A 21,972-nucleotide genomic window follows, 5' to 3' on the forward strand; every position below is an offset into this window, starting at 1 on the left:
GAATCAGTAGGTGTAGGTTAAGGCTCATAGGAGTGAAGAGACATACAGAGTAGGATATAGTAATAGACTAACTGGTTGTGAAAGAAGAAAGCTTGAGAAACTATACATTGAAGAAAAGAAATAGAAGGTGGAGACACTTGGGAAGTAATTAAAGCAGATATGCCCCCCATGACGTTCAGAAAGAGTGGTACAAGGGGGAAGTGTACACTGACATTAGCAAAACAATGCACAGCTTCATAAGAAAGTTAAAGCTAACTAGCTTCAGGATGGCTACCCAAAAGACACCTCAAAACAGCTTAAACGAACACCAAGATGACTGGGCTTCCACACATACATCTGGAGATAAAGGTAGGTGGCTGAAGCCTTCTACATTCTAAACCTATGAACTTGAACCACTTTCTCCTATGTGCACATCAGAAAACAGTTATATATCGATATTGGCCATGACAGGAATATTTACCTTATCACTCATGGATTCTTCAAACTTGTGGTTGAAGAGACACTTGTACACCCTGCCTTCTCCTGCCTGGGTCTGGAAAGAGAAGAAATTACAAGGTAATAAAAACAGACAAAATAACTTAGCGCATACAGTGACAGTGAATCCCCAATAAAACCATTAGACGCATTGCTTGTGGCAAAAACAGCATCTAAGAGCACATCTATAGTACATGAAAGGACAATCACAGATGCCCAGAGAAAAGCATTCAACTTTTGCTTGTAGCCTAGAAGGGCCTACTTGGATACATGTCACTAACTTTGGGAATGTATACACAGCTTATTCATTCCAGGTCATATAATTCTACAATATCAAACTGTTAAAACCACACATTTATTCATACTGCTTGTGTGCATTTACAACCCAGAATGTGGATAAAGAAACAGTACAGTGTAGACAGCCTTTCAATTTGTTTCAATAATTGGTTTAATACATTTATTTTATTTATTACTACTTTTAAAAACCTCTGGTACACAAATCACACCGAGTTAGGTTCAACTAAACAAGTTATTTCCATCTCAGTCAGAAACTAGATTTGCAGCAGAATGTGTTGGAACCTTGTTCCTAAGGACTGCTGCAGCCGAGTTCCGGTTCCTGTTAACATTTGAAAATAGCTCAAACTTAAAAGGTAAAATAAGGCGTGTCAATTCAGGAAGCTTGGATTCTAATGGCAAATCAGATTATTATGGTAGGCAAATAAAGTGCAATGTGACGCTCAAAAACTTTCAAATGCATCATGGAAGCCACAAAACTGGAATAACAGAACATATTTAGGCCGTCATATACTACGTTAGTGTGAACTCTATTGACATAGTAACAGCAAAACTAACCAGGATATCGATGCCACAATCATTTGTGGTGCAGATTCCTAAAATTCACAACGTTAAGTTGTCACAAATGCTGCACAGCTTAAATTGTCAACACCAAAAGTGTTCTGCCTTTTTCAAGTGAAAAACTATTGCTTTCATTGGTAATGCAGCCTGCGTCAAGACAGTTTCAATTTAATAATTGGGTGACCATAGTTCTGGGGAACAAGGCTACTCAGATGTTAGCCGAACCCAATCAAGGCAAGCGTGGAGTGTGGTCCAGGCTTAGTCTCAGGATTAAGTGGTGTCAGGTGTCCACAAAGTAAAGCACACAATTCAATTTAGACCGGCAAGTACAACATTATGTATAAGCCCAAGAACACAGTAAGAAAGCAAATCAGCAAGTAGCAATATCACAACCCTCATAAAACAGAGTTAACTTTAGTTTTGTATGAATGCATACAATAACTTAGCAAACATAATAAGCCAAGTAATAATGCAGTATAATGGAACCAACTGAAAAATCCTGCAGGGTCATCACTAAACATGAGCCTAAAATCTCTTCCCTCCCACGTGGCCAGAGAAAAGCAGCTGCTAGCTGTCCCAAACCTGAGGGTGGCATCAGGGGTGATCACATGGAAGGAGATAGTCGTCAGGGAAAAGTGGCGACTGCCCCAGGCGATACATTGTTCCTCTTATGAAGAACTTATTATTCCCAAACATTTAATGGCATGTTGCTGTGCAAATCCCTCCCATGAGACAACCCAGCGAACGTTTTATGAACAGTCACTGAGACAGACTCATCTTCGTACCTCAGTAATTCATGAATCAAATGCAAAATCCTTCAATTATCAGGACTCTGGCGTAGGTAACGGGCTTAATCCCAATGTCATTCCCATAACATCTCAAATGATAATCTACAGTTCATAAAATCAAAACTAGATAGCCATGAAGGCAGTTGAAACAGACAGTGGGGAAAAAAGTCATGCAGTTCTGTAGAGTTTGTGCAGCAGGAAGCAGAGTCAGGGAAGGCAGTGGGAAGAGAAGCCCAACTGTTCGGAAGACGTGCTCCCAAACCAACATGAGTCGCTCCGGTGGGCTGGAGAAGACACGACCAAACATAGCCTGAAGAGCTCCAGAGATGGACCGGGCAGGCAGACTGACAGTGGCAGTCGCAGGAGGGCTGGCAGTGACATTGCCAGATGGCAGAGGGTCTAACAGCATCCAGGACTGCCCCTGAGACGCCATAGAAAGCCAGCAAGTTGGCCTAACAAGATAATTTTGCATACTGAACAAATAAAAAGGACAGTGAGGAAACCATTTTCCTTTCGTGAGACCAGTTTGGGGAACCCTGTAACCTACATTGCCAACAGTTAAGAGACTACAGAAACAGGCAAACATTGTGCAAACCTCACATGGGATATTGGTGTGGAGAACTTTCGAGAAACAAACTCACCACTAATAGAAAACAATGTTTATAGTTTGAGTTACTACTTTCTGACTGGGGAGTAAAACAGGAACGGGACAAGTTGTAGTTAGCCCTGGTAGGTGAGTGGACCAGCGAAGAAACCGTGGCTTTGAAGAAATGTGCTTGTGGTAAAAGTTGTGGAAAAGATTCTAATAAATTATCCTGACGAACTGTTGTAATACAAAAAACATTTGTGCTGCTGCTCTGCGAGAAGTATTTCACAGAATTGTGAAAGAATCTGTTCCTTTGGTTTTTGAAGTGTTTTGTGAAAGATTTACTTTTCCAAGTTGGCAGTCATATTGGATAGAAAAGGTATTTTAATTGAACTGAATGGACCTTTTGTTGAACCAGAACCTTCTCAGTCTTCCTGAATTGATCTAGGGGAAGAGAACCAAACCCTGGTCACAAGGAATACTTCGTGGGAATTAGAACTTTGATCTTTTGCACAGTTCCGGTAAACTGAAACTGGAGGCATTTGCCTTATTTACACATCATCAAGTGGAACGAGGTATTACCAGAAGAGACGTTCTGTTGAACTGAACAGAACATCAAGGGTTGTCCTGTATTGTAAAAACTAAAAGTTTGGGCATTTGCACCGTTTATTGAACTGAAGCCAGATACATTTACCGTGTACACTTTGGTTATATGTATTAGTGCGAAGGTCAGATACATTTGGACACTAGTATTTCTTTAGTTTTAGTTTGCTAGGTAAGGACATTCTCATTAGGATGGACGCTAAGAGTTTATCCTTTTTACTTTTAATAAACTGGCAAACATTAAGAAAACAACTGTCCGTCTCCCATTTCTGACCCCTCACAACTCACAAGAATAAAATCCCTATGATATGTGGCCTTGTGCCCAAAAGTCAAAAAGCTTCTTCTTAGGCAAGGGAACCGATGTAGGAAGAGTTTGTGTGGTTGTGAAAATGCGCCAGAAGATACTTCAACAATGTTACAAGTCTGTAAAATCATTTCCCTATCTTTAGGTACAGCCTATAAAGCAAACTATCAAAAAGCAATTGAATAAACCAAAGTTTATTCTAAGGTTTATTAAAGGGGAGACACGGGTGGCTGAAAGATGTGCAAGTACTCAACCTTCCCAACTCATATTTTACAGTTGTCTTGGCAGGTCGTTTGTGAGGTGCTGGCTGTTATTCCGCCATTTGTTCTGGTGCAAGTTGTCTACAGGTTGCGGGTCTGAGGATTTCCCCGGTCGGCTGCTGGTGCAGGATGAAACCCCTGGCAAAGGCAAGCAGAATTCAATGATGCAAGACACAGGGCAGATACTTTACTCTCTGTGCGGTGTCCGTCTGTGGAACAAGTTACTTATCTGTAACTGTTGTTCTCCAGCATGGGTCTGGCATGGATTCACATGCTCATGAGTATTCCCCCGTCAGGCTGGGAATCCTCGGTAAAAATAAAAAGTTTAATTTCCGAACTGTCTTTCTCCTAACAACCAATCACTGGGCAAAGGGTCATACTGCCATAGCCAATGACTGCCCTCTACCTAAGCCCCTCAGGCAGCCATCTTCAGATTTGGTGGCCCATAAAGTGGTAGTAGGACCAAGAGAAGAGCCGCAGAGGGGTAGGCAGGAGGGTTCGAATTTGTGAATCCATGCCAGTCCCATGCTGGAGAACAGGTAAGTAACTGGTTCCTTCACCAGCATAGGGTTTAGCATGGATTCACATGCTCATGAATAAAAAATACATAGCAATACACACATGCACAACTACAAGAGTTGCCAAGACTCAACAGAAGCAATCTCTTACCTCCTCACCAGGCTCACCTTCAAGCTAACAGGTTGCGCAGCACTGCTTGGAAGACTCTGGACTCCTCCCTCCCTGGAATCCCTGTCGACGCAGTAGAATTGTGTAGGTGTACTTCAACCTCCACATAGCAGCCCTGCAGATGTCCAGCAAGGGCACACCAGACAAACGCTGTGTAGCAGTGATTACTCTGGTGGAATGGGCTCTCAGATGGCCAGGCAGTCAGTTTGCCAACCGGTGACAGTGATTGAAACAGCTGGAGAGCAACCTGTAAATTTAAGCCTTTGACAGGGCCTTCCCATGGTTCACAGGAACAAAGTTGACAAAAAGCTGGAGGGTTTTCTGGAAACTTTGTGCGGGCCAAGTAAAACTTCAGTGCTTGAGACACATCCAGTGAGTGCAAAGTCCTTTCAGCCAGCGACAGAAAAAAACACAGGTAACACCAAGGGTTTGTTGAGATGGAATTCCGATGGAACCTTGGGCATGAAGGAGAAGTGCATCCGCAGCAGCACCCTAGTCTCATGAAGCCAAGTAAAGACGCTTGCATGACAGGGCCTGGATCTCACCTACTGGTCTTGCAGAGGTGATGGCCACGAGGAAAGCGGTCTTCCACGACAAACTTGAGCAGAGCCGAGTGCATAGGTTCGAATGCCCCTCCTCCCCATGAGCCTAGTCATTACCACACTGAGTTCCCACGCCGGGGCCTTCACCGGCGGGAACGAGCGGAACAGTCCTTTGATGAACTCCTTAACTAGACAGTGCAACCACAGAGAATACTGTCCCGGAGATCTGGTGTAGCAGGAAATAGCCGCCAGATGTTCCTTAATGGAGGCATGAGCCAGTCCAGATTTAGCCAATGACAGTAAATACGGAAGTACTTGAGGGGCTGTGACCTGCACAGGGTTGATGATCTGAGACTAGCACCAAATAGTAAAGTGCTTCCATTTGTGTCTGTAGCATTTTACAGTAGATGACGCCTTGGCGAGAATCTTTGCAGTCCGCTGGAAGATCGTAGCCACTGAACTAATGCTGCAGGAGCCAGGCCTTCTGGTTCAGAGACCCCGGGTTATAGTGAAGAATGGCGCCTCCCTCCCTGGATAGAAGATCTGCGACCACCGGCATCTTCACTGGCAGTGACGCAGAGATGCTGAGAAGGTCCAGGTACCAGATCTATCTTGGCCACGCTGGTGCGACGAGGATCATCCTACACTGGCAACGTCCGAGTTGATTGATGACTCAAAGAAGCAACGTAGGGAACGCATACAGAAACAGTCCTTCCCAAGGGAATGAGAATGCGTCCCCCCATGCTCCCCAGTTAAGGGAACCTGCTGGCGAAACTCTGGCACTTGGTGTTCGTCAAGGTTGCAAACAGACTGATCTGGAGATTGCCTCATTTGAGGAAAGCGTAGTCCACTTGATCCTTTCGAAGCTCCCACTTGTGGCAAGAGCATAGCTCCCTGCTTAGGGAGTCTGCAATTTTTTTTTTTACTCCTGCCAGATGAAGCAAAACAAGGAACATCCCCTGGGCGACAGCCTAGTGCCATAAGTCCTGCACCTCTTTGGAGAGCGCTGGGGATCTGGTGCCCCCCTGCTTCCGGAAGTAAAACATTGTGGTGGTATTGTCTGTGAATACCCTCACCACCTTGTCCTTGAGGGACGAAACAAATTACCTGAGGGCCCAAAATACCGCCCTAGTTCCATGATGTTTAATGTTTTCTCCAGTAACCACAGGCCTCTGGCGTGAAGACGGCCGGTGTGGGCTCCCCATCTTTCCAGGGAAACATCTGTCATGACCGCCTCCTGGTATTGGGGGTGGGTGGGGTCTGGATGGAAAACTATGCCTCTGTATAGATTGGAGCGCATGCCCCACCACTTAATCGCTCGATGGAACTCATGGGAGCTTCCGGACCCAACGGGCGTCAGAGCTCCTGTAGCGGGCGCATCCACAACCTGCAGAGTCGAATGAAGTCAATGCATGACGAAATCTTGACGAGAAGAGACTGGATGGCCCTCACCGTGGCAATCTTCAGTGCTAACAGCCGTTGCACCTTCCCAAGATGGCCGATATCCTCTCAGACGGTGACTCCAGGCATGACAACGTGTGCAGCAGGGATCCTAGGAACAGAGCGTCCTGCGATGCAGTCAAGTAGGATTTGGCATAATTCACAGAGAACCCCAGGTCTGTCAGTAGGCAGACGGTCCCCGCTGCGTGGTCAACGGCGAGGTCTCTTGATCTGGCCTGGATTAGCCAGTCATGCAAGTAAGGGTAGACATGGATCACTTGCAGTCGTAGATGGGCTGCCACCGGCGCCAGGCACCTGGTCAAGACCCTGGTCGCTACTTCAGTCAGCAAAGAAGGGCCTTGAATTGGTAATGTTTCCCCTGGATGACGAAGTGTAGAAACCTGCAGTATTCTTTGTGGATGGGGATGTAGAAGTACAAATCCCCCAGGTCCAACGAAGACAGAAATTCTCCCTCTTCCAGCTGTCCGAGCATGTGTTAGAGTGACCATTCTGAACTGGGCCCGTATGCATTTGTTCAGTTGTCATAGGTCGAGGATGGGCCTCAAGCCCCCGGGCTTCTTTCGCATGAGGAAGTACCTTGAGTAAACTGCAGAGCCGATTTGTAACTAGCACCATCACCCCTTTAACATGGCCTGCACCTCCAGCAGCAGCTGATCGATGTGGTTTTCCTGCCAGGCCACCGGTGGTATTTGTGGACACTTTTGTAGGAACTCTAGTGTGTCCGTGGGCGAGAGCATCCAGCACCAAACCCAACGGTCGGTGGAGATGGTCTTCCACACGCTGACTTAAGTTCGCCAGCAGGCCTCCCACCAGGGTGCACGGTTGGGGGCCCGACGTCCTGGGAGGTTCAATCTTGCTTGGAGGTCAGCAAACTGCTCTGCGGTCCCCGAAGATAGCAACTGCCACCCGAAGGACTTGGAGCATCCCCTTTGGGCTTCCTGGGTGGAGGAGCAAGAGGGCTGGCGGTAAGAGGTGGAGCTCTGGCCGAATCCCCTCAAAGACCAGCTAGGCTTCCCTCCTGAAGAACGAAAGGACGGCCGTCGTAGAGTGCCTAGGGCATGTGCCGACCGTCTGCCTTGATGGCCTGGAGGGATTCATCCACAGCCTTTCCGAACAGGTTGTCTCCGTCAAAGGAGATGTCCAAAACCCTCGTCTGGACGTCCTGCCTAAAGTTGGTGGCCTTAAGACAGCCACGACGGCAAAGGCATGACATGCATTACTTACCATAAAAGCATTTCTGAGGATTGTATCTGCTTAAATTCACATGCTGTGCATATGGTCCGACATCCAGTGGTAACCGCGGAGTATTGCATCTTGTCTTTCGGGGGACCGAAAGGGGACGTCGGCATAGGCGTGTCTAGCCCTATCGTGACGTGTGTAGTACCCAAAATCCCTCACGTGCCGAAGTCCCTCAGATTGCATTTTTTCGGCCATGCCCAAGGCTATAGTGAGCGAGTACATGAAGAGAGAAAGTAGTAAGTCTATGTTCCTTCCACCCCGAGCGGGGAGGCAGGGAGAGCGCATGTGAATTTAAGCGGATACAATCATCAGAAATGCTTTTACGGTAAGTAATGCATGTCTTCTGATGCTTTTTAATCTGCTTAGAATCACATGCTGTGCATAGACTAGCGAGCAGTACCCGGAGTTGGAAGTGGGTTGTGAGAAGGAACAGTAGAAAAAAAAGATGTCTTCGTACTGCTTGTCCCACCTGAGAATCAGCCCTAGAATAGTGTTTTGTAAAGGTGTGTACAGAACACCATGTTGCCGCTTCGCAAATGGACTCTAGGGGAACATTTGCAATGAATGCTATGGATGCCCCAGTGCCTCGAGTAGAATGTGCTCTAGGCTTGAAGGGCAGTTCACTCTTTGCAACAGTGTAACAGTGTAATGCATATGACATTACACCTTGATATTGCTGATTTAGAGACAGGATCCCCTTCTCTACCAGCTGCCACTGAAACAAAGAATTCAGTCTTCCTCAGTGGTTTAGTTCTATCCATGTAGAACATGACTGCCCTGCACACATCTAGTGTGTGAAGGCTTCTTTCGGCCATGTTGGGTCTCTGGAAGAACGTGGGTAGTTAGATTGACTGGTTCACATGGAACTTAGAAAACAAATTCGGCGCAAATCTGGGATGTGCGCGCAGAACTACCTTATCTTTGTGGACTGTAACAAAGGTGTCCAAAACCGAGAGGGCCTGTAGTTCGCTAACTCTTCTGATAGAAGTGATAGCTACTAGAAAGGCTGTCTTGCAAGTCAGGTCTTTCAGACTAGCTTTATGCATAGGCTCAAAAGGGGGTCCCATGAGCCTAGTTAAAACCACATTTAGATCCCACCCAGGGGCTGGGTGAGTGATAGGGGGATACATCCTTTTAACCCCTTCCATAAAGGCTTTAATCACAGGTATTTTCCACCACGACACCTACTGTGACGTGGTGTAGGCCGACAATGCCGCTAGGTAAACCTTTAAGGAATTGAAGACTAACCCAGAGTCCAACAGATGGGTTAGATATAACAATGTGTGAAGGCAAGCAATCGGTGGGATTGACGCCTTTGGAACTGCACCAGATGACAAAATGTTTCCATTTGCTGGCATAGCAATAATGTGTTCGGCTTTCTTGCCTCCCTCAGTATGTCCATGCATCTCTGAGGGAGTTGCAGATGTCCAAACTCCAAGACCTTAGGAGCCAGGCTGCTAAGTTCAGGGTTTGTGGACATGGGTGCAGAGTCTCCCCCCTGTCCTGAGACATGTTGTACGGGCAGGGCAGCTTGACTGGTGGGGAGAGGGACATTTCCATCAGGTGCGCGAACCAAGGTTGGCGGGCCTCATGGGAGCCACCAGAATCATGGTGACTGTTTCCTGGTGCACCTTGTGTACTATCTTGTTCAGAAGGAGTCGGGGGGGGGGGGGGGGGGGGGGGATGGGGAGTAAGCATAGACAAACTTCCCCGACCAAGTTATCCAGAGACGGTTCCGCTTGGATCGGTTCTGGGGGTACCTGGAGGCGTAATCTTGGCATTGGGCGTTGGCCGTTTTCCTGAGTAGCAAACAGGTCGATCTCTGGAAATCCCCATCCTGCGAAGACATTGGATACAATGTCTTTGTGCAGTCGCCATTCGTACTCTTCTGGTAGAGGAAAATCTCTGAGTACGTCTGCCAGCAGATCGAGTTCCCTTGGAACAGGTTGGGATATCAGGAACATCTTGTGTTTGAGAGCCCATATCCGGATGTTTTGGGACAGCTTGGATAGCCCTGGAGAGTGAGTGCCCCCCTGTTTGTTCAGGTAACATTGCTGTTGTGCTGTCGGTTAGGACCAGCACTGTCTTCCCTTGCAGTTGCTCCTGAAAGGCTTTCAATGCTTTGAACACTGCTAGTAGCTCCAGTAGGTTTATATGGTTGGACGCTACCTGAGGGGACCACACTGTGCGCTGTCTGTTGAAGCAGGTGAGGGGCCCCCCCCCCCCCCCACACCCTGTGAGAAATGAGTGTCGTGAGAGTGGCTTCCACTGCAGGGGTGGTGAAGGTTTTCCCCTTCAAGAGGTTCTCCCTCGACCACCACTGCAGAGAGAACGAGGGCTGGCGAGACAACAGATCTTCCCATTGTCCGCTGACCTGACACCACTGGCTATTGAGCCATTCTTGCATGGGACGCATGCGCAGCAGCGCGTGGGCAACTAAGTATATGCATGACGCCATCATCCCTAGCAAACGCATAGCTTTGCGTACCGTCACCTCTCAACTGGCTACATATTGAGGAACCTGAGAGAGCATGTTCTGAACCCTCTATCTGTAAGGGAAGACTAGACCGTCTTTCGTACGAATTAGAGCCCCCAGGAACTGTTTTACTTGGCTGGATTTCTTTTCGTTGATAGAAAATCCCAGGCTGAACAGTAGGTCTACTGTTTTTTGGTTGTTCGAAAAACAAACGAACAAGTCCCCCGTGATGAGCCAATCGTCGAGGTAAGGGTAAACTGGAACTGAACGTCTGCACTGCCAGGAATTTGGTAAACACCCTTGGCGCCGAGGCTATGCCGAAGGGGAGTACCTTGAACTGGTGGTGTTTGTCCTGAATCACGAACCTTAGGAAATCTGTGCGCTGGCAGCATTGAAATATGAAAGTATGCATCTTTCATATCCAATGTTGTCATGAAGTCCCCTTGTTTTAGCAATGGGATCACCTCTTGCAATGTAACCATGCAAAACTTCTGGGGCTTTATGAACTTGTTTGCTGGGCGCAGGTCTAGAACAGAACGCATGGTGAGATCCTTTTTGGGTACAAGGAAGTACACTGAATAGATACCTTTGTTTACCTGAAGAATCGGGACGGCGTCTATGGCGTCCTTTCCCAGCAGCGCTTCCACCTCTTGGATCAGGATCTGCAGATGTTCCGGTGAAAGGAGTAGATGTTTCGGCGGTCTGAACTGTGGCGGTCGGGCGAATTCCACGCAGTAACCCTGGGCAACCGTCTTTAAGACCCACTGGTCTGAAGTTATCCCCTCCCATGCCTTGAGGAAAGGTGTTAATCGCCCCCCGACCGGGGAGACATAGGAGGGGACCTGGACTTGGTCATTTCTGACCCGAAGTTGACGCTCCTCAGGAATTGGAGCCTCTGCCTCTATTCTTCCCGCGCTTCTGACCCCTCTTGGGGTAGTAAGTGGGGCTTGCAGCAGGTTGACTTGAGTTGAAGTTGCCCATGCCGAAATTGTTTTGAGCGGCGCGGGCTTGTCCTCGAAAGGACCGCCGAGAATTACTGCCCCTCTGTGAAGAGGGTTTTTGGGAAATCTGGTGCAGCGACTTAATCTTGTGCTCCTTCTTGGCTGTCTCCAGCGCATTGTCTACCGCCTTCCCGAAGAGGTTGGCCTCTGATGGTTTTGTTGATAATGGATGCCTGGGTCTCAGGCCTGAAGCCAGACGTGCGCAGCCACGCGTGCCTCTTTAGGAGAGTACGCTGTGCGAGAGACCTGCCTGCGCTCTCTGTGGTATCCAGGGTATTCTTTACAACATTCTGATTGGCAAGTTTGCCCTCCGAGACAATGGCGAGAAGCTTGCCTCTGGTAGGTTCCGGAACCTCCTGAAGGCCTTCCTGGAGTAGGTTCCATTGGGCGTCGACGTAGCTTGCCGGTAACGTCATGTTATTGGCAATCCGGACAGTATAGGCCGCTGCCGACATAACCAGTTTGCCTAAGGCATACAACCTTTTGGACTCCTTATCCGGGGGTGACTCTCCCGTGGCAAGGGGAACCCCTGCTCTCTTGCAAGTGTTGGTCATCACCAGCTAGTCTGGGATTGCGTGTCCTTTGATATAAGCGGGTCGGTGGGGGAGGGCTGAGAAGTTTCGACCCTTGGGTTCACAGCCCTAGTCTGAGCGGGTGAGAGTAAGGAAGGGGCCAGCCATTTTTACAGAGCTCAAGAGAGGGATAGACTGGCTTGCCGGAGGCTTTTCCTCCGCAAAATCTTGTTCGGGCAAGGCTTCAAGCATGGCAATTTTAAAGAATTCCGCTGCTTTTTTCAACATTGTTGAAAGCCATTTGATCATCCACCGGGGAAGCTTGTCGAATCGGGGTGGATGAGGGAGAGTCGAGGCAAATGATAGAGTTGTGATCGTCCTGCTGGGTGTCCTCCCGTTGTCCGTTGCCCCTTGATCTTCCCCATAGTTGTCCAGCAAAGAAGACTCCTCTTCTGTATAGATGTCTCTATACATGTCCATCTGGACATCTACTGGATAGTCAACGTGGTGTTGGACATCTTGTGTTTGAGGGTTAGGGTCTACATGAGCTTTTTTTGGCAGAGGTTGATCAGAAGCCCTGAAAAACTGCTCCAGCCGATCCATACACCCCTCAAATTGCTCTGTGGTACACTTGGATGACCCAAATGGACCTAGCTGAGTAGGAACCGTGTTCTCCACCGTAAGGCGTTAAGAGGATCTCCTCAGGGTGCTCGATAGGCGTACCTGGCTTTCTTCGTAAGAGTCTTCGGGATAGTCTTCCAATTCCGTGGAAAACTTTTCGGCGGATTGGCCCACAACTGTGGGCGGTACCGGTACTAGACCCACCACCGTAGCAATCCTATTGATGCTCTTACGGATAGTCACTGAATCTTCGGGAGACAATGCCTCTGATGTGTCGGCAGTGAAAATGTCTACCGCGGCTCCAGAAGGGCCAGCGGATGGCTTCTCGGGTAAAGGCCTACTCGTAGTTTTCGGGCCTGTACGGGCCTTGGAAACCGTCGAAGTTTCTTGTTCTGAAACTTCAGCGTGTGTAGTTTGGGGAGTAGCGCCCTTGTTATGTTTGTTATGCCCAGTCATGCGCTGCTGCGGATGCGGGGAAGGCTTCGGATCAGATCGATCCGTGGGCGCTTTCGCCTTCTTCGACAAAGTCGTCGAGGAGGGCGCTTGGGTTGTGTGCTTTGTGCGGTGCGATTGTACGCCCCTGTCACCGGGTGTGGTCCCTGTAGCAAGACCGGAGTCGAGAAGGATCGGGGACAGGCGTGGCGGCTCTAGAAGTCAGCCTCAAGGTCTATAACGTCCACGTTGGAAGTTTGGTCATCCAATGTACCCCCCGTCACTTTCGGCTGGTGTCGCGGCAGGGGAGGGAGACACCAAGCGTGACATTCCGTACGCGGCCCACTGCTTCAACTGGCGCTCCTTAAGGGTTTAAGGAGTTTACACGCCAAACACCACTTTTCGTCGTGCTCTAGGGGGAGACGAGCGTTACACGACGTGTGCTAGTCTTTCCACGGTTATCTGACCCTACACAGGGCAGAATCTAAATGGAGTCCTTTCCATAGCAGAAGGGAAGGGTGACCAGACCAAAAAGGAAAGCAGTGGAAAAGAGGAAAGACCTAACAGTATGGCCCCACGCCCACTCTCCCTACTGTTTAGGCCGGCCAGAAGGCCCGACCACATGGAAGTCCGAACGCCGGATCTTAGGTGCCGGAACCCACAGCCGTAGACAATTCCTCCGTAGTCGAAGATGTTCTTGATGGGCGAAGTGACTTAACAGGGATTAAACCGACAATTCGGTAAGATAAACAATGTCTCATGAAGAGCTCCGCTGTAGGGCGACCAGTTATCTGGGCGGAAAAAAAACAATCTGAGGGACCTCGGCGCGTGAGTGATTTTGGTTACTACACACTTCACGATAGGTAGTGTTTCAGATACGCCTATGCCGATGTCCCCTTTCAGTCCCCTGAAAGACAAGATGCAATACTCCGCAGTTACCACTGGATGTCGGACCATATGCACAGCATGTGATTCTAAGCAGATTAACAAGCATCAGATATGCTGTTTCCCATCTGGTGGCATCCGCAATGTCCATAGCCACCGTGATGACATGATCCGATGCCACGTCGCCTTCTTGAAGATCCAAATCCTCAACCCGCTTATCATCGGGGGTGGAAGTCCAGGAGAGGAGCCAGCTTAAACCAGTCGTATCTGGCTACGATGGCGAGGGCGTTGGCAGCCTGGACCGTGGTCGCCGCAGAGTAAATAACCCTCCTACCCATCAAGCTTAATTTCTTCCCCTCGCTGACTGTATAGGTGGATGAAGCAGAAGATGTCGAGCCAGACTGCTACTTCCTGGCGGCCAGTGTCTGGCGACAGTTCAGACTGCAAGCACCTGGGTTCAGAGCCCAGCACCCTGTAATTCTCCAGCCGTCCTCTTTGCTGGGGCTGTAGAGGGGTTCTTCATCAGAGCCAGTCCTTTGTCCCAAACATCGTCCAGTAGAGGGACTGAGAGGATGGTCTTCCTCCTCGCCTCCCGGCGCCGATACAAGAAAAAAACCTTTTCCTCCAGTGTGAGTGGGAAAAGCGCTGATGCTTGGGCGATCATTGCATGGAACGATCCCATCGCGCCCAGAGGAGAGGCTCTGGGCCAAGGCGACGGGAGGTCTCCCATGCCGCCATCGTCATCCATGCCAGTCGTCACTGTCTGATTCACTCTCCCTTGGGGGTACAGGGGCAGTGGAGAAGGGTGGCATGGAGGCATCGGGGTGTCCTCTTCTTGGTTGGTGGTGGCAACAGGCACTGGTGCTGCAGGAGGGGCGGATGGCGGGATTGCAGGTATCCTCTGTAGCTCCGACACCAACAAGTGGAGGACAGAGATGATACCAAGTGCAAAGTCTCTAGGCGTCCTCGGCGGTGTAGGGGGAATGCTATGGAACCCCCACCACCCCATCGTCCTGGGGCCCCTTGTCGTTGCCTCCATCAATGGTATCCCTGCACACCCCCCCCCCCCCCCCCGTCGTCGGGAGAGTTCCCAGCGCCTCTGTCATAGTCATCACCCTCCTGGACGGTATCGGCAGAAATTAAATCATCATCTTCAGCCGACGATGATGCAGTTACTTACCAACTGGTAACGTTCTTTCGACTGGATGTTCCTCCAACGTATTCCAAATCTTTGACATGTAATGTCCATAGCTGTGAACAGCGGCAGAGGGCGTCCTGCATCAATGCCGTCAGGCCAATGTCCCTCGAAGGCCTCCATTGAGGGTGATATTACCAGATGTTATAAATAGGATGCACAGTGCCCGTAGCCTCTGTAGTTTATGTTTTTTCCTCCATAACGTGTGACATGCTCGTACACAATGCCTGTTTGACTGCACATAGCCTTGAGGGAACGCAAGTTGCAATAGCATAGGAAATTCTCCAGAGGGGCAGGCTGGGAGGGCGATGTGGAACACTCTGGAAGAACATCCAGTCAAAAGAACGTTACCAGTTGGTAAGTAACTTGTTCTTCGAATGGATTGTCTCCTCCAACTTATTCCACATCTTTGACAGACTCCCAAAGCAGTACCAGAACATGGATGGAAAAGATTTTAGAATACCCAATCAGATGGCAGAATAAAGAAGCGCTTTAGCAAAGTTCATATCTTGACCATGGAACGTATCCAGGGAGTAATGTTTGACAAAGGTGTGGATAGATGCCCATGTCGCTGCGTCACAAGTATTCCTAATAGGAACTCACAGCTGCAGTGCTGTGGAAGTAGCCATGCCCCTAGTGGAATGAGCTTGCAACCCTTCAGGAGGGTCCTTGTCCACCAATCAGTAACATTCAGTAATGTGGAGGAAAATGCACCTGGACAAAGTCTGTTTGGTAACAGCTTGGCCCAATCGGTGTCCAGCATACCTCACAAAGAGTTAATCGTCCACTCCGACCATGGACATTCTAGAAATATAAAAGCCCAGAGCTCTCCTAGGGTCCAACCTATGGAGTCGCTCCTCTTCTTTCTATCCTGGTAAAGTAGTACCACTTTCTGGCTTAAACGAAATTCAGACACTACCTTTGGTAGAAAGGAAGGACGTACCCTCAGTACAACCCTATCCTTGATGAACACAGTAAAGGGCGGCTTAGATGAAAGTGCCTGCAATTCACTCACGGAATGAGCGCAAGTGACCGTTGCCAAGAACACCGTCTTGAAAGACAAAAGTCTAAGGACAAGAGTGCAAAGGCTCAAATGGAGCACCCATCAGGAATTTCAGGACCAAATTGATCCCAAACCGGCACCTGAAACTGGGACGCCGGGAACACATCAGTGAGCCCTTTAAGAAATTGGGAAATCAAAGGAATCTTAAAATAAGAACATTCTTCAGACGAGCACTTGATAGACAGCGCCGCCATGTACCCTTTAATGGTACCTACTTGAAGGCCCCTGTGGGCCAAAGAAAGACAGAACCATCAGAATGGAACACTGAAAAGTATCAACATGTCCTCTGCACCAGTCGCAAAATGTACGCTAATGGTAGAGGGATTTGTTTGCCGGCCGCCTGGAGGTCCCAATCCTTTTATCTCAACCTTTCAGATACCAAGCATGAAGGTTCAGAGTCTTGACCTCTGGATGGAGAACCCTACCACCCCCTTTTTGTTGAGGTAATGCATGACCACTGTTTTGTCCGTCATGATCAGGACACTCTTCCCCCACACAGACAGGAGAAAAGCCTTCAGTGCCAGCCTGATGGCCCTCAGCTCTAACAGGCTGATGTGGAGTTTGGACTCCGACAAACAACCGCTGGCGGTCAAATAGTCAGCATGCGCTCCCCATCCTGTGAGGGAAGCCTCCATCACTACAGTCACCTCCGGCCACAGTTGCCAAAACTGCTCCCCCTTCATCAGGTTCCCTTCGTGGGTTCCCACTGAAGATCCTGGGAGACCGAGTGGAATTTGAACGGGATCCGATATCTTGCCCGAGAATAGCGACCACTGCATCTTGAGGACCCATTGCAGGGACATCAGCCTTGCCTCTGGCACCAGAAAAATGCAGGATGCCATGAGGTCGAGCAACCTTAAGAATTCGAAAGCCGGGAGACTTTGGGCATGTTGAAACTTTTCCACCATCTGGGAGGCGAGCACTTCCAAGGATGTGTGCAACACAGCCCCCATGTACTGGAGCTGTTGGGAAGGGGTCAGCTGCGACTTCTTGATATTGGGGGAGAAGCCCAGCTTGTGGAGGAAGCGGCAAGTGAGCCAGAGATGATCCATCGCTTGCTTGGGAGAACGTGCATGGATCAGCCAATCGTCCAGGTAGGGGTGAATCCCCCTCCGCCCCCCCGTGCTTGAGATACGCCGCTACCACCATTAGCTTGGTGAAGACCCTCGGGCGGAAGTCAATCCGAATGGCAGGACCCGAAACTGAAAGTGCAAGCCTCAGGTACTTTGTGCTTTGGATGAATCGGCACATGAAAGTAAGCATCCTGTAGGTCCAGAGACCCCAACCAATCCTGAAGTCGAAGGACCTGGTGGACCTGAGAAAGAGTGACCATCTTGAACTTGTCCTTCCCAAGAGGTTTGTTCAACCAACACAAGACCAAGATGGTCTCAATCCCCAGTGTTTCTTTGGAAAGAAAAAATATGGGTAATACCATCCCTTGTTCCTCTCCGCTACAGGCATCAGTTCTATAGCACCTTTGTCCAGCAGTGTCAAGATTTCCCGCAGAAGGAGCGTATCAGGAAGCTTCAAAGAGATTCCCTGGTGGATTGTCATTAGGCCACTTTAGGAAGGGGAGGCAGTAGCTGTGGGTTATTGTATCCAGAACCCACGCATCCGAAGTAATAGATCGCCATTCTTGGAGATGCGGAGACAGTCTGCCCCCAACCGACGAACAATGGAACATGGCCTCATGATTGTTTTGAAGCAGCAGTTGTGGCAGCACCTGAAGGCAAAGAGGTATCTGCCTGAGCAGCCTTGGCACTCCCATTTCCCCAACCGCCGCCAGTACTTTTACACTGACCCTTTAACTGGCGGCTCCTCTAGTCCTACCAAAAGAGTAGTAATGAAAGGAACCTCCCCTCCAGTGCTGTTGCCTAGGACGAAAAGGCAGAGGTTGACGCACAGCTGCGCTCAAAGATTTAGCCGCATCTTTTGAGGTCTGCAACCTCTCAAGGCTTGTCAGCAAACACGCAAATCTGTGTGTAACTGCACGCAGCAATGGTCCGGCTAACACTGTTGGCCATGTCCAATCCCGACTGAAGGGATTCACACATGGCATCCTTACAATCTTATACGAGAGCAAGGAACCCATCCCTTCTTCCCCTTCAGGAATATGCTCAGCTGCGACAAAATTCCAGAGTGTGTGAAAATCTTGCTAAGCCACAAGTTGAGTTGGCCGACTTCAGCGCCATACTCCCTGCAGAAAACGCCTTGCATGCCCAACCATCAAAGTGTTTGTCGTCCCTATCAGGAGGGATGGTAGGGAATGCTGCCTGCCTCGAGGTGGCCGTAGCCACCTGAACCACCAAACTCTTGGGAGTGGGATGAAATTAAAGGTAGCTGGGGATGCTACTGGAAGGGCAGAATTTTTTAGTTAACCATTTGTTAACCACCGGAAGAGATTCCGGTGACTGCCAAGCAGCCTCCACCCTTTTCTGCAACGTCAAATGAAAAGATAACACCGGGTCAGAGGACAGACCCTGTTCCAAAATATCATTTAAGTCATCCTGAACAAAAACTTCAGGAGGACTAGACCAACCAAGATACTAGTCTCCGTTAGGACGACTCAGCATGAGCCCCAGTCTCGGGTCTGCCAAACTCCCTCAGGAGAAGTGTCCAAGTCACTGGCATTATAAAAAGATTGATGCAACTCTTCCAACTGACTGTCCCCGGAAAAGACAGGGGCCACATCAGGCTCAACAGGGTCAAATTCCAAATCTGACCTCTCCTCATAGATGTCATCCAGAGGGAGGAAAAAAACTGCCTCAGGACAGGAGAGGTCTGGAATCCTCAACAGGCCTCACAGACTTGGAAGTAGCTTTCGTTGAAGGATCCACAGTACCAGGGACCTCCATTGGCAAATTCCAGCCAAAAGGCCCCTAAAGGCGTGGACTGTTTCGGCATCATCTTTGGCGTTGAGGACCCCCCCCCCCAGATTTCTGCGGTCTGCTGGGGACGAAGACCGAGACCTGGAAGCACGTCTCCGGCGATCAACCTGAACCTTGTCCGAAAGGGACCTTCAAGGTTCCCAATGAGAATCACAATGAGGACATGAGCCCAAAGGCATACGAGCCACGGACCAAGATCGTTCCCTGCCGGCTTCGTCCAAAGGCACGGACAGACCTGTGCCCTGGGATTGAAAAATAATCATCTGCTCCCTGAAGGCTGCCTTTTCCTCCAGAGTTGAGGACTTCGTAGGACAAGCCACTGTCCTCCCAGCGGCATCTACCGAGGACGGGGAAGGCAACAGATGACAGCACTTCCTGGAATGCCAAAACTAGGACGAATGGAGGGAACCACTACGGGACCGAGATCCCCGGGACTCCTTCAGATGCGGAGAGTCGCTCCTCGAGTCGTTGGTGGACATCCCCTTAGCAGCTTTACGGGACTTACTGGGTTAGGAACCCCTACCTACCTGTAACTTTCCCTTACACTCCCGCAAGGCCTTAACAGTCAGCGACTGGCATTTGGAACAGCCGCCTGTGTCATGACTCTCGACTAGGCACCACATACAAATGTCGATTACGAACCCACATCGCATCTTAGACTTGCAGTCTTGGCAAGTCTGAAAGCCAGACAGCGGAGTCGGAGGGGTCAAAGACATTCACGAGGAATACACGAGGCGTGTCGAGTTTCCAGAGCCAACATTTGTGGAAAAAATGAAACAGAGGCTAGGGGCGCGGTGCGTCCTATTTATAACATCCAGTGGTGTCGCCCTTGACGGGGGCCTTAAGTCATCGACGCAGGAGGCCCACTGCCAAAAAAGTGCGAAGTACACAGCTGTGGACATTACATGTCAAAGATGTCTAATACGTTTGGGGACACAATCCATTCGAAATGTCTGTTCCATGCAGGCCTTAAACACCCCCACCCCCTTTCTTAGGGTCGGCTTGGGCTGAGGTCCGGTATCCTCTTCTCCGGAGTATTATCAGCGGGCATGTTCAAAGCCTCCCTCCTGGGAGGAAGGTTCACCCTTGCCATCACCAGGGCACCCAGCGGTTCCACCCCTACGGCCTTTGAAAGCGACGACACCACCTCAAGGGAGGGTGAAGATTTTGCCTAGTGCACCAGGGCCTTCAATCTGGTAGAGGCATGCCCCTGGGTGCCACCCAGTGCAGAAGCCTTGGCCTGCAGCCACGCTTCCAACTGTTTGTCGGTCCCTCAACGTGCACTTCAAGAAGCCACGGCGGGTGCAGGCAATATAGACACTGGGAATGCTGGTCGTCCATGTATACATTTCGCAAACCGCAGTCTGAGCACAGCTTGAAGAGGGAAGGTTTATCCTTTGTCAAACATGATCCAAGCGGTGTAGGCCTGAAGAATCTTCTGGAAGGCCTCCAAGAAGAACGAAAACTGCCCTTGAGGGGCGCCGAAAAAATCCACAAAAAAACTGTCCCCATTAGTCGGAAGGATGATCGATAGAGCACAAGGGCTCGGTTAACCGAAAAACAGTTGAACTCACAAAAAGCAAAAAAAACGCAACAAAAGCTAGAAGAGCAAAGCACGAGGACTCCCAAAACTTGAACGGGCAGTAAAAAAATCAGAAGATGGCTGGTAGAGGGCAGTCATTGGCTGGGGTCAGTATGACCCAGAGCTCCGCGGTTGGTTGTTACGAGAAAGCCAGTTCAGAAATTTTACCAAGGATTCCCAGCCTGTGTAGGCATATTCAAGAGCATGTGAATCCATGCCAGACCCCATACTGGAGAAAGCAGGAGTCTCTCCAGTTGCAGTTGAAGAAGACTAACTTCTAGGACAGGATCCCTTGATGCAGGGAAGATGAAACCTAGCAAAAAACGCAGAACGGCAACGCTTCTGGCGAAGTAGCCTACTTGAGAGCTGATCAGTCCACCGGGTGATAGAGACAAGGCTCTAGGCGGCTGGATCCTCGAGAAGGCGTGGAGGCTAGTTGGTCCCACCAGTCCAATGGCTGAAGCACTGCGAGGAACTTCACAGATCATGTAGGCCAGCTGGGCTTCACCAGGCCAAAGGCAGGGAGAGAAGCCGGGCCTCATCAGGATTGGTCCGTGGATTTTCAGTCAGCTGCTCTTCTACACAAGACACTTGGCTACAAAGCTGATCTAATGAACTGCCACAGGACGAGTCTTATCCCAAATCTTGGATGGAAGCAAGCCCACCAATGTTAAGGATCAGCAGCATTCTAACATTCAGAAGTTGTCCAATCAAGGACCGCTGTGGGTTTCAATCATGGCCACAGTCTCTGGCGCCATGGATGTGGAGTGAAACTAGACAGTTCCACCCACTTCCTGGCTCCACATACAAATGGGATTAGTCTATGTTGTGGCTCGTTTAAACGCGATGTTGCAATCAACATGCATTCAGTTGTTACGCTCACCTGGTTCCACGGGGACGCCACCCAGCAGTTGGGACTCAGGTATCCTTCTCTGCGGTTCCCAGGTGCGACCAGCGGGAGGTTTCTGCCTGGAATACAGGTGGGCAATGTTCAAGACTGGGCAACTGGGGTAAACAGTCCCCCACCACCCTGTATACCCGCGGCCCCACTGGACCTCTCCTCACCTTGTTTTTAATACAGGCGTGTTCTCCGTCCTGACTTCTTGGCAGGGGTGCGTTGTGCTTGGTGGGCGTTTGCGATCGAATTACTTCACTGATGCCGGCCCGCTTTGAGTCTATCAGGTAGGTCTTATTGCTGTGCTATATTGTCCTTGCATGCCCGTTTCGGTTGAACTAATGTCTTTTCTCTTCCTTAGGTGCGCGGAAGTCCAATATGTGACGGACTGAATTGGGTCTCGCCGGTAAGTAATGGTGTTTTTAGAGCGCCTTGATGCGGTGAGTAGGCCCTAAGCGCAGCGCTGAAGCCTTGCCTCTTGCTAACCTGTTGTCTTGTCTTCCCACAGGTCGCGGTGATCACCCAGTGCATGGAATTCCTGAGGCGATGCTGGTCGAGGAGCAGCTTGCGAGGTAAGCTTTCAGCACCGTTCATTAAATTGTAAAAATGTCTAATGCCTTGTT

At 49.7% G+C, this 21,972-nt stretch overlaps 1 protein-coding gene across 2 annotated transcripts in view; it reads right to left on the bottom strand.

The window, feature by feature from the left end:
* Positions 1–21,972, bottom strand: part of GLG1 (golgi glycoprotein 1) — a 1,453,447-nt gene that overhangs the window by 1,240,776 nt on the left and 190,699 nt on the right. For both annotated transcript variants that reach the window (XM_069655141.1, XM_069655148.1), the window contains exon 6: positions 461–532. In XM_069655141.1, the coding sequence (XP_069511242.1) occupies positions 461–532 (72 nt within the window). The remainder of the gene's footprint in view (positions 1–460; positions 533–21,972) is intronic.

This window comes from Ambystoma mexicanum, chromosome 1p, assembly GCF_040938575.1.
Source record: "Ambystoma mexicanum isolate Mex_15411 chromosome 1p, UKY_AmexF1_1, whole genome shotgun sequence".
In the NCBI taxonomy this organism is placed as follows: Eukaryota; Metazoa; Chordata; class Amphibia; order Caudata; family Ambystomatidae; genus Ambystoma; species Ambystoma mexicanum.